The 14,197-nt window shown below is 28.2% G+C and overlaps 1 protein-coding gene across 1 annotated transcript; it reads left to right on the forward strand.

The window, feature by feature from the left end:
* The first annotated feature begins 156 nt into the window (after nt 1-156).
* Nucleotides 157-14,078, forward strand: LOC135929184 (mucosa-associated lymphoid tissue lymphoma translocation protein 1-like). Its single transcript, XM_065465731.1, has 10 exons — nt 157-316; nt 357-508; nt 551-722; nt 765-871; nt 1,138-1,261; nt 6,810-6,987; nt 7,051-7,251; nt 7,316-7,492; nt 12,054-12,553; nt 13,549-14,078. The coding sequence occupies exons 1-10, from the start codon at nt 204-206 to the stop codon at nt 13,889-13,891; spliced, it is 2,067 nt and encodes a 688-aa protein (XP_065321803.1). The 5' UTR covers nt 157-203; the 3' UTR covers nt 13,892-14,078.
* Nucleotides 14,079-14,197: the final 119 nt, after the last annotated feature.

Raw genomic sequence — 14,197 nt, forward strand, 5'->3', positions numbered from 1 at the left:
GACCTCGCTAATAAAACGGGCAGATATTCATAGGGTATATACAGAGTTTTAATAAAAATGGGATAAGGAAGGTCTTTATAGAAATAGAATATGTTATCCTTAATTTATGATACAAATGTATTTTTTTTTCTATTTTTTTAGTAGCGTATAAAATTAATCACTTCAGAAATATTGGCGGCCATATTTCTAAATTATTACCAGAAATGATAAAATATAATGATAATCAAACATTGGATTTTATACCTGAAACTAATCTTAAACAAATTTGTAAATTTTTGGACAAAAAAGATAGATGGATGCAACTTGCCAAAAAATAGTTCATATATATATTTTAATATATATATGTTTTTTTATAGTGAAATTGATGTTGAAATTTATAAAAAGGGTGACAATCCCTCAAATAGGTTGCTCAAAAAGCTTAAAATTTTAAATATATCTATTGGACACTTATTAAAAGTTTTCGAAGAATTTGAATATGATCCTCCACTTTTACTCTTTAGAACAATCGGTGACAAAATATATCACACAAATATAAAAAAAATATATATAGAAACAGTAAAAATTATTAAAGAACCTCCCAATAAACTAGTTATAAACAATGGGGGCACTATTTATTTAGAGTGCATTGCCACTGGATTTCCACATCCACTATATCAATGGTTTAGGAAAAAAGAATTTTTGAAGGATCAACAAAAAAATATTTTAAAAATTACAAATGCACAGTAAGATTAATTTTAGTACAAATTATATATTAATTCTAAAAGATTAATTGATCAGGGACTTTATATATGTAGGGTTCATAATTCAGGAATGAAGAATTCTATCTTTACAAATTGGTCTATAATTAAAATAATATTTGATATTGTAAAAGGTTTACATTATTGATCACTTTTTATTGTCAATAAATATAATATGGCAATCATATATTTTGGAGGAGGGCAATGGTTACCATCCCTTTTTTTTGATAAATAATTAAAAAAAAACATTTCTAGAATGACTGTTATCAAATAATTCCATCTGCTCCATAAATTAAAATTTAAGGAAAAATATTAAAACAAAATTTTACACTGCTCATTTAATATGGACCTCTACTATATATTTCTATGAAGTTTAAATTTGCCTTCCCCAAAACAATAGATACTCAATCAAAAGATGATGCTAAACCTATATATAACAAATTAGTTCCTTTTAAACCTCCTAAAATTACAAGACATCCAATAGCTTATTTAGAAATAGAGGAAAATTCTACCATAACCCTAAAGTTAGCAATTTAAATTAATAAATTTGGGGTAATCAGAAAAAAAAGATTAGGTTATATTCCAAAAGATATCCAATATTTGTAAGGGAAAGGAGATATTAGAAATTGCACAGGATTTTTATAAGTTATTAAATATTAAATATATATAGTTACATTATAGGAGATGTGTGATATATATTGCAGATCAGTCTGGACATGAGTTAGTATATGTGAAAGATTAGATAGTTTAAAGAATTAATTGAAAAATAGTGATTATTTTATTTAAATATATAAATTTATATTATAAAAGTAGGAAAATTATCTTAATTGAATAGCTTTTTATATAATATAATATAATAATAACAAACAATCAATTGAAGAAAAATATCTTATAATTGAAAATAACAATTTGCAATTATGCATTACAGATCTTCCCATTACAAATTGAATTTGTTATGGTAATGCAGTGGGGGTTTGGAAACTCTTTGTTAAGGTTACCCTTCCATTACGTTATACTCTGTCTAAGTCTCCCATCATTGTTATTTGTATTTCCTTTGCATCCATGAGCATCTCTCAATGGTCGGCATGCTTGATTTTTTACTATGCCATCGGACTCATTATATAATATCACACTTTAACATTGAACCACCATCCTTCATGCTATCCTGTCATCTTTTCGTTTTCTATTCAAGCCTTTTGATTTTTAATTTCAGGGGCACACCATTCTTGACTTTACAATATTTTTGATTATTACTATTGAATTTGTTACCATTATAGCTATTCTTAAAATATGTGTTTTTGGCATATTGTGTCAGCTTACGTTTTATTATTTTTTTTCACTCCACCGTGAGTAGAAAAAGCGTTGACTAGACGAAAAGTCTCTTTAAACAAAATATTTCTCTTTGAATATTTTTTACTAAAGCTCTTTTCCCAATTCAGGTAGCCCTACTCCTAAAATAAAAATATACCTTAAAAGTTCGTCAACCAGTGTTTTAAAATTACAAGTAAACAAGTACTTTTTAATTTTATCGAAAAATTAATAATCATTTTACCACCTCTTTTAAGCATATAAAAAAATATTCATATATAGAAAAATATTCGATATATCCTTAAAAATTATCTCCAAACTATTAAGCAACGTTTTTAGAAACGATATTCCAGACTATTAAGTAACGTTTTGTAATTAATGGTATCTAAATTATCTGAGAGTAGTCATAGTTCTTTATTTGGTTATCGGTTAAAGCAAAGATAAGATATTTCCTTAATTTAGGGTCAAAGATATTTTTTTACTGTGAAAATGAGTTAGAAATTATTAACATAGTTTTGATATTAAATTTCAAGGAATTTCAGGATGTGAATCTGTGGTTCTTCGCTATTTTTATGTCTTCTTTAGGCATAATTTAATTTCCTTCGTTGATTTTTTCTCATTCCTAGTGAAAGGTTTATATAGTCTTAAGAATTAAAAAAGAATGATGATTTTATTTAAATATATAAATGAATATTATAAAAGTTGAATGAATATTATCTTAATCGAATCGCTTTTTATTTATTAAAATTTCAAGCAATCATTTAGGTTAATATATTTTATAATCGAAAATAACAAAGTATGTGATAAGTTTGCGGCCACGACCGCGGGTTGTTCTACCGGGGGATAGGGAGAGGGATCGGCAGAATTCGAGGTACCGTTTATTTTATTGTTATAATATCACAATTTTCCAAAGAATAAAACTTTCAGAATTTTATTTAACACAAAAAAAAATCAGTAAAATAATTAAAAGAATGAATAATAAATGTATTTTTGCAACCTTTTATAATTTATAAAACAAAGAAAAATAAATAACATGTTGTTATATAATATCGCGATACAATCATTCTTGAAACTGGTCAGAACCAGTTTCAACAATATAAAAATAAGGTATAATATCAATATAAAAAAAAAGGACGATGGGAAAACAAAAGAAACAAGTGGAGAAAAACTTAAAGAAAAGAAATAAGTTATACGGGACAAGAGGGGGGGGGAGGTAGAACATAACAGTATGTAATCCAAAATCTGTAGACCCGGTTCACAAAATCTATAGACCCAGTTCAAGAGACCTTTCCATAGGCTGAATAGCTGGTGCTTTATGCTGCCAGAATTTTAAATATTTTTAATCTTTGAAAATAATACAAATTTATGCCAGACAAATTGTGTAAAATATTTTTGGAATCAGGCAAAAAAAATTATAGGCTGGGCCAACACATATTAAAATTTTTGATGTGATGTCTTGATGATCTCTAATGTAATGTTCCATTACTAAAATGGTTTGGCCAAAGAGAATAATCAAATTATAGGGTTTCCCTTCCAAAAAATGAAACGTCAATCATAAAAGAAAAGGGTCTGATAGAAAAAGGAAAAGTTTCAAGCAAAAATTGAAAATGTCCGACCAAAAAATATACGGTCCAATCAAAAACGGAAAGGCCCAATGGCTTCGGGTAGAGACCGATCAAAAAAGAAAAAGTGTCAAACAAAAAGAAAATTTCAGTCAAAAAAGAAAAAGTATCAATCAAAAAAGAAAAATTCTCTTTCAAAAAGGAAAATCGTTATTTTTACAAATTTTTTTCTTGTCATTTAATTTCCTTTTTATTTTATTCCTAACTTTTTGCGATCTCTAAGTAATTTTAGTATTTTTCTTAATCTTTTTTCAATTTTTTTATTTTTTAAATTTCACTTAATTTTTATTTATCATTGGCATACAAATTTTTTTTATTAGTATTCTTTGCATATCAAATTATTTCATTACAATTACGATGTATATATAATACGAAAAATTATATTAATCATTAATAATTTCCCTTCTTTTACATTTTGGAATCCATATTTCTAAAATAATTTTTTGCATTCTCCTCTTTCTCTTTCTGTATACTCTATAAAACGAATTAATTCCTCCTCGTTATTAGGATTTAGATTTAGATTTCTGACAAAATTTTTCCATTGGAAAAACACATTTTCAAAGGATTAAGATAAGGGCTCTATGGTGGTAAATATTATATTGTATGCCCTTTCCTTTCTATCGATTCTCTAATTGTATGATTATGATGAAATAGAACATTATCCATCACCAAAATCATATTCATCATTTTACTTTCTTCAAAATGATATGGTATTTCATTTATAAAGTTGCTAAAGTGTATAGCGTTGCAAGGGCCATTAATAACCTCGAAGAATATTATTGCAATTGTGAGAGAGCAGCAATGATACTAAAATTTATTTTCCTTATCCCTTCCACATTTATAATAGCCTTTTTAATCCACAAACCAATTTGCGTATTCTTTGCGAATCTTGATATTTGATTCGGTATTTTATCTAACTGAATGTGGTGATCCCTTTTAAAACTACATAAATCCAGAAGTAACCTTGATAACGTATTTTTTATCTTTCTACATCACATCTTTCTTTAATCATTTCACATAACTTTTTTAAGGATAAAATAATATATATTCTTTCTATTCTTGATTTAATTTCTTGTGTGCATGTGATTCTCTTTTGCGTAAACTATATTTTATTCCATTTTTGAGATGGGAGTATTTTACATTTGTCACATAAGATAAGGGAAAAGAAAAGTCGCGATGTCGGAGTCCTTAAAATAGTTAAAAATGAGGAGGGTCAAACCTTATTCAAGCCGAAGGAGGTGATAAAAAGGTGGAAAGGATATTTCAAGGAACTTATGAATATTGCTAATGACAAAGATTTCCTTCCCGATATTGAGCCAAACATAAGTATGGTCGAACATTTTCAGGAGGATGAAGTTAGGACGCAAATGAACAAGATGCAAAAAGAAAAAACTAATGGCCCAGATGGAATTCCTATGGAAGCATTATTCGGATGCCGAGAAGAAGGAGTCACGACCATGACGAACCTTTTTAACAAGATATTGGGAGACGAATTCCTAATCAATGGAGAAGCACGATTATACCCTTATTCAAAGGCAAAGGAGACCCGCAGGAGTGTGGTAATTACAGAGGTATCAAGCTAACTTGCCACTCCTTGAAACTTATGGAAAGGATCTTAGTAACAAGGCTGAAGAACGAGGTGGAAATATCGGCTAAAAAATTCGGATTTGTGGCTGGCAAATCCACAATAGATCCTATCTTCGCACTAAGACAAATGATGGATAAATATGGAGAAAAGAAAAGAAACCTACATATGGTCTTTATTGACTTGGAGAAAGCTTATGACATGGTCCCTCGCGATTTAATATGGTGGTGCTTGAGAAAACAAAATATCCCTGACGCATATATACGGCTTATGAAAAATATCTATGAAGCCTCAACTTCTTGCGTTAGAACGACAGTTGGAGTCTCTAAACCTTTTCGGGTTGAAATTGGATTACATCAAGGATCTGCTCTAAGTCCTTTTTTATTCAATATAATTATGGACACGATAACGAGAGACATCCAAAATCCATCTCCTTGGTGTATGCTATATGCCGATGATATAGTACTATGCGAAGAGACAAAGGAGAAAGTATTCGAAGATGAAAAGTGGTCAAAACGCTTAGCTGGATATGGTTTAAAGGTCAACAATCTAAAAACGGTATATATGCAGATGAACGTTACAGGTACCCCATCGCTGGATGACCAATTAAAGTACCCAAAGGTAGACAGGTTTACATATCTAGGCTCGATGCTCATCAAGAGGGAGGTTGCGCAAATGAAGTCAATGCACGGATCCAAAAAGGATGGCTTAAATGGCGAAGTATATCCGGTGTAATGTGCGACAAGAAGATGCATATGGTTGAAAAGCAAAGCTTACAAATCCATCGTAAGACCGGTGTTACTCTATGGAAGTGAAACATAGGCATTAAACGCTACGGAAGAAAAGTTATTACAAGCCACGGGGATGAGAATGATACGGTGGAGCTTGGGGTATACTAAACTCGACCATATGACGAATGACTGTCTCAGAGCAAAAATGGGCATTCAACCTATGGCGGACTTGATAAACGAAAATCGATTAAGGTGGTATGGTCTATACTAAGAAGGGAGACTAGTGATGTAAATCGAAAAGTATTGAACATGGAGGTGCCGGGGAAGAAAGGAAGAGGACGACCTCGTGTTACGTGGAAAGGTCAAGTAGACAAAGTTATGATGACTAAGAAGATAAATCCGAACATGGCCCTTACTCGATCAAGATGGAAGAAACTTATCAAAACAAACCCCACGACTGTGGGACCATATGCATGATAAAGAAGAAGAAGAATGATTTGATATGCAGAAAATACTAATAAAATTTTTTTTATCTATCAATGAAAAATAAAAATTTAATGAAATTTCAAAAAAAATATTAAAAAAAATTAACGATTTTATTTCATTTTCCTTGTTTGATTGGACCTTTTCCTTTTATCGAATTTCCTAAGCTTTTAGGACTTTTCCTTTTTTGAATGGAAAACCCTGTATTTAGGGTAATTTTGTTAATAGAATCTCTATTTAGTATATTTTGAAAATGCCAAAAGCTGACTATCAATATAAATATCAAACAGAAACAAAAAAATATATTTGAAAAAAATATGGATTAATTTAATATTTTAATTAGTTGTTGTGCCTTAGGTATACCCAATATATCATTTCAATGGTTCAAAGATGGAAATACTTTAGAAGGTCAAATATATCCAAATTTAAACATCGTTAATTGCCAACAATGCAAACATGAGGGTATCTATCAATGCAAGGTATCCAACGATAATGGATTTGTCTGGAGTTGTCAATCTCAAGTTGTCTTTTTATTTATTTTTTTGAAGCACACATATTCATCAATTTATTTAAATTTATATAAGGTGACGTTTCTAACTAATTATAGTAACTTGCCTTCCAATAAATGTAATGCACTATCTCATTTAAGTGATGTTAAGATGCCTGAAATAATTTACCACCCTCAAGCCCCTAGCGATAGAATCACTGTTGGCAGTTCAATAATTCTAGCTTGCAGGGCTGTAGGTAAGCTACCTTTACGATATGAATGGTATAAAAACAATCAGGTTTGCATAAGATTAGCAAAAATAATTTATTACATAACTAAAATAATGTTTAAAAAATATAAAGATAATATCTGGAGTTGAAACAAACGAATTGAAATTTTTAAATATACAATCTGACACAGAAGATGGTGGTTGTTATCAATGCAGAGTGTACAACACATTTGGGTCAAGCCTATCTAAACCTGCTAGAATTTGTTTAGATTTTACCCCAGATTCAATTCAAATTACAGCTACCGATAAGGTTATTAAAACACATTTTAAATTCTAGCTAACCTCTTTATCTAATTTCTCTTACTTTATTATGATTTAAAACAACCTGAAGTTTAAAATAAAGTTAGAGCCAATGTTTGACTAATTTTTAAGGAACCTAAGCAATATACACTATATTTATAAATAAGTAAGTGATATAATATTATTAATACAACCATTAAATACGGGAAAAATGTAAAATTTTAAGTGTAGGATTTTTAGGGCAAAAGTTGAACGGTTAAAAGCTAAAAATACTTTGCAAACTCCAAACGTTATATATAATGTGATTGTGATTAATATATTCTGCATCCACATTTGTCTGACATATGATTTTTCAGAGTTTTTGAAACCATTAATAAAAACACAAAATTTCTTTCTTCTGAGGGTATACATAAAAATTAAAATTATCTGGAGCTATATGTTTTGGCACCTATTTAATCGCATAGAAATAAAACTGAAATTCTCTGAGAAAAAAATTCTTAAACGAATTAATACTTAATGTCAGGCTTGTTAATCGAATCGAATCTAGATCTCTTTAATCCAGGATCTACCTTTTTTTAAAAAAAGGATCACGTTTTCTTATTTTAGAAATTCCTGAAGTAAATTTATGTGATGCAAAATTAACTAACATAAAAATAAATTAAATATGATGTAAATTTATTTATATATTTATAATCCAAATTAGTCTTTAAATAATAAAAATGATAAGTTACTATCATTCATACATACAAGCCTTTCATTAAGAACATATTTAGCTTTGCCAAACAAGCGCTCCCCAAGAACGCTTGATGGCAAAAGCGTTATATTTTTTTATGTATCAGTTTTTAAAATATTAATTGAACTATCATTTGAATAAAAAAATTATTAAATAAAAGCACATTTTGCAAAGATTTTTTCCTTATAAGTTTTTTTCTATAAATTTGAATAAACATCTGCATGTGGCTGATCGCATGTTTATCAAATGGATAATTAACTTTTAATTACCAAAAGAATTTGCAGCAGATTGATATAATCCAATTAAGCTTAAATTTTGGGTGAATTATTATTGTTAATATGCTACTGTCCTCACAGTGAAGGGAATTATATTTTAAGATATGATAATGACATTATTATACGGAGTTGAAGAAAAGGTAAAAAGGTCTCATTTATATCTGTCACATTATTTTTAATTTAATGAATAATTGTAGCCTATAAATCAAATTTTTTTTAAATAAAAAATAAATTCATAAAAGGATCGAATATTTAACAAAATTCACGGTCCTCAATTTAAGAGAAAATCATAAATCCATGTAAATTGTCTAAATTAGGGTCGTATCCAGGATCGTCGATTCTTTCTCAGGGATCAAACTGAAACTCTCAGATTAAAAAATAAATGGCTCAGAACTAGTTACTTAATTGCTCAAAAATATTTTTTCTTCATTATATTGCTTTAACCCCCCCCCCCCCCCGTCTTCCCCACTCCCGTTGTCGTAGTTCTTGCCGGTTCCTCAAAATAAAAATTACTGGTTTATTTTAAAAAGTGAAAATTTTGATTTGTAAGTATGGTTTTGAAATAAAAACGGAGTAAATTAAACATTCAGAAATCTTTCACATAACATCCTTGCTTGAAATGTTAGAAAGTCAAAATTCTCCTAAAGATATAGTTATGAGTAAAAATTGTAATGTTATCAGTGGATCAAAATTGCAATGTTATCAGTGGATTTTTATATTAACTTTTATAAGATACCATTATGAAATATTGTGTTAGAATTTTAGCTTTTCCACTTTATATCACCCTGATCCATATAAATAAATAGCTCTTTTTCTAAATTTTATGCTAGAATCTTTTTAATCCCACCGCATTCACCTTTAAGAAATAGAGTGTTTAGCGTCAATGTGTAATCAATCGATCTTTTTATTATGCCAAGATATTTTTAACCCTTAGCCCTTCCATACCTTATAATAAATATAATTCCTTGTGGTCTTGGGTAAAGATATTGTTATTTATTAAGAAATCGGTTATTTTTTTTAAAATAACATAAACCACCTTGCGAAATAAATATCAGAGATCTGCAGGGGTACAATTTGCACGGCCTGGCCCGGATTTTTTTAAAATATATTCTTTTAATTTTTATAATGCAATTTTAAATATTTTATTATATATATATGGCCCTTCCCGGGTATATTTAAAAAAATTCGGCCTGGCCTGTGTGGCCGGGTTTAGGGCCCGGCCTTCTGTTTTGTACTTTTTAAAAAAGTACGATATATCAATGAAAATAGTAAAATTATAATTGCTGAAGGATAATAAAAATTTTTAGTGATATTCGCTGAATTAAATATTCATAAAAATATTAGGAAAAAAAAAGTTTAGAAATTTGATCCCGGAATAAATTTTACTAATTTTAAGGATTACAATACTAAATAAATGAAGAATTAATTATTAAAGTGAGTATCAATTTTTAGGCCGACTGATATGATGTTGTTTTGACGCCATATAAAATTTATTAACTATTATATCTTTGTCTATAGCTGGATTACACATTGTTTTCTACTTATTTTGCTAAATTAAATAATCTTGTTTTTGATAGTGAATTACGAAAATTAAGTTTTCGCGAAACTACGCTCTGTCATATGTAAAGCATGTTACTTGTTAAATGAACAATTGCGATAAACATAGCCAAATTATCTATAGTTTGCTCGAAATCAGAAAGTTTTATTCGAGAATGATTGATTTAAATCATGATTATATTTTGCTTTCAAATGGTTGGCACTTAGAAATAGTTTGCTTAGAAAAATTTTAAAGATTTTGTGGGTTGAAAATTTTTTATTTTTAATAAATATGATAACAAATAATTTTCCCAGTTGATTAATGATTTTATCAATAGATGTAATGTAAATACTAATAAAATATTTATTTTGATTATTAAACAAAATTATTTTTGGAACTTTTTCGTTTTTAAATACCCTACTATATATTAGCTATATCTTTCGCTTTCGTTTTAAACCTTGAAAAATCATTTTTCATTTTTTGTATATTTAAAAAAATTTGAAATTGTTCATTATCTTGAAATGCGTTGCTTAAATTTATTTAAATTTTCAAGTTTTATCTTTATGGAAGTTGCTTCGTCTTTCCTCCTTTTCTGATAGTTAATGATATAGATGATTATCCTTAAAATTGAAGTAAGTTATAGAATTTTGGATCTCGCTCATGTTTAAGTGTTTTAATATAGAGAGCCCCTTAGGCCCTTTGATTTTTGTAAAAATGGCTTGGGCCCTCCAGCTAAACCGGAGTTTATTTGCATTATTGCAATGAATGAAGGCCAATAGCCATTCAAATCTTTTTAAGCTTTTTACTTATTATATTAAACGCATATTTTTCATAAGATTTCGCGTGATGCACCAGTTGACTTTGTAATTGAAGTTTTTAGGCCCATATATTTTGCTAAAAATAATCATATTTCATCAATTTAAAATTTCTGATGAGCCAGATCGAGAAGTCTAAATTTTAAAACTAATTTTTTATATTTTTAAATTGTGGGCTGAAATCTGTATAGAATCATTTTAATCACTGATTTTACAAATTAAGTTATCCTTATAGTTTTTTTACAAAGGAATTTGTGAATTAGGCTTCACATAATTTGAATCTTGTTTTAGATGACGCTTTAACACAAATATTGGCGAGAAACAAGATTTCTATGATTTACAAAAAAGTACATTTTTTAGTAAATATAAATAATTTAACAAGACTGGAAAGATTTAAGAGCTTAATCTTTCAGGAAACTAAAAGATTTAAAAACTGAATGTCAATAAGATGGTCAATCTATATATGGTGCAATAATATATATTTATATATCATTGGCCAACATTAAAAATAGTAATATTTGAGTAATCGATTTGTTGATTATTTTTGGGTAATTTCAATTTGTTGATTATATTTGTTTAAAAAAATTATTTTATAATATAACTATGCCTCTATAATTCAGCAAAGTCTCAAAGAAATTTTTTAAAAGGGTATTATGGTGTAAACTGTTGAAAGCTTGAAATTTAGTTTATGTAATATATCGGGTGGTGGTTTTTTAATATAATATATTGAAATTTTAAAGGGCCACTTAAGTTTTTCGCGGGGGAAGGGCGTAGAGATTGTCGGTTATATTTAATACTGTCATAGCTGCCTTATAAAAATATGATAGGGATCGGACCAAAATTTTTTTTGATTAAATAAACATATTCCGAAAACAAAACAATAAAGAAAAGAAGAAAAAACGATAATTATTTTTAATTTTCCGAGCCTACAGTCTAATATGGGCATGGGTTAATATGTACACGAAAGTTTTATTTAAAATTTTTAAAAATTGCGAAATTTATGATTGAACAAATAATGTTCATTGAAATAATTATATATTGATAAGTAAATTTATTTTAAAAAGATCAAAAGATTATTAACCTCTGTTAATTTATAAGATTTTAACTCCTTCTCGCGAAAATTAAGTTAGGATAACACTCAAAATCATTCTTGTCTTAATTTTTAATATTTTGAATTGGATTAACATGATTGAATTTATCAAAAAACCTAGATTGCTATATTGATAGGAAACTACGATTATTCGCCTTTATTAAATTCTCTGGAAACTGTCAAAAATGATTGTAAAACGTTAGCCGCTCGACTAGATGGTTTAGGATTTAAAGTTTTTACCTATTTAAATTTAAATCATCGCGAAATGTTAGAAAAAATTAAAATATTCATTCACACATTGAAACATTCGTTTAGCTCAAGAATGTATTTCGTGTTTTATTTCGGCGGGCACGGCTTCGAAAAGAACGGTAAAAGTTTTTTGGTTCCTATTCAAAGAGTTAACAATGATAATACCCAACCTTTAAACTCAATTTCGCAAGATTTAAAAAACGAATGTATATGCGTAGAGCGGGATGTTTTGTACAAACTAAACGACGGAAAAAATAACCCTTCTTTGATAGTTTTCTTGTTGGATATATGTAGGCTAGAAGAGATAGGATTGGATCATTTGACATTGACAAATCAACATACCGAAGATTTCGCCAATCAACATTCTTTAAAGTTTTTGAAAAATGTTAATTTAAAATTTATCTTTTTAACTACTGAGACCAAAAAAAATTTAAGCGCTTACTAGTTATCAACTTAATAAATAAGAAAATATTTGTTTACCCCTAATAAGAAGAATAAGATATATTTGAAGGAATAAATTTAGTAAGCCACAAAGATTCATGTTAATACTAAGCGCTTGCTGAATATTAATTTTACAGTAAGTGAAAAATAATTTCCTATGAAAAATCCTTCAATTTTGGTGATGAAGAGGGATTATTTTCTATATTTTTAAGAAAATAATTGATTCCAATTTTACATTGCTCAAAAAAAAATTTTTAACTATAAAATTTTTGTATATTAAATTACAAAACATTTAATTTAGATTTTTAAGGCTTATTTCTTTACCTGGTCACAATTAAATGCGGATTATTTTTTTTAAAAATTATTGTCTAAATCTAGCCTTGTAAAACAATGTTATTATACTGTAGAAATTTTTTTGAATAACGATGATTTATCAAAAATATATCCTTCCTAAATTCGCTACTAATTTTATCTAATTGTCCTTTGCACGAGTAAATTTTTATTGTTTAATTAGAATATCATTTTTTCATTTGTAATATTTAACCTTTTTTTAAATTCTCTTGCCCAATAATAACTTTCTTCAGGTTTGGACCCTTTGATAAATATTTTTTGATTTATTTTTCGTTAACCCAATTATTAGGTTACTATGACAATTTTTTTTAAAAAATTGATCTTTAAACAGAACTAATTTAATTTTGTTGCACCTATAGAAAATAATCCGAATGAATTTATTATATAGCAGAAACATCTGCTTAATCGCAACCACAAATGGATCAAATTATTGTTAAACCTAATATAATTAATTTTTAAAAAATCACCAAGTTTCCGAATAAACAGAATCTTTATATTATTTAAAAAAGTGATATTTTTCTTTTGGTTAAATGTATCAATAACATACTTAATGTTTATTTAACTTTAAAATATAGCAATAATGATGTGAATCTCGCTAATCCCATTATGGACACTTTAACGTCTGCAAATCCATGCGGAAGCGATTTGGAAATAGGTGGTAATTACATCTTCGGTTATGCCACCAGTATAAGTAATAGAGCCTTCGAAATGGAAGGCCAAGTCAATAGTATTTTTATGACCCACTTGCTCAAGTTCATCAGTTTAGCTTTACCGATTGAAGAGATTCTAAGGCTTACACGGCAGAGCGTTTTTGCGACAGAACCCTTGGCTAAATCAAATAATCAGTTTCCCGAAATCAGGAGTAATTTATCTAAAAGCTTTTCGTTGGCCGATAAAATTGTTCCCAAAGAGCCTTAATCAATGAAAGATTATTAAGAGAATGGAAGATCGGTATTAAATATATTGGCGGAATACATTTGTTAATTATAAATAACGACACATTTTAAATTCTACTTTACGGATGTTTAAATATAGACATTATCAAGCGAATAATAGACGGGAGAAAACGAGATATGATTAGCTCAACTTATTAATTTTAATAATTTCCTTTTACAATTAATAAAAAATCATTAAAGATTATTAAATAAATATTTTTGGAATATTAGAGAATTTATAGAGTTGCTAAAAGATGCCTTACAAATGTATCTAAACAGATGCATGGCC

Source organism: Gordionus sp. m RMFG-2023, chromosome 4 (genome assembly GCF_954871325.1).
Source record: "Gordionus sp. m RMFG-2023 chromosome 4, tfGorSpeb1-WG-v2, whole genome shotgun sequence".
In the NCBI taxonomy this organism is placed as follows: Eukaryota; Metazoa; Nematomorpha; class Gordioida; order Chordodea; family Parachordodidae; genus Gordionus; species Gordionus sp. m RMFG-2023.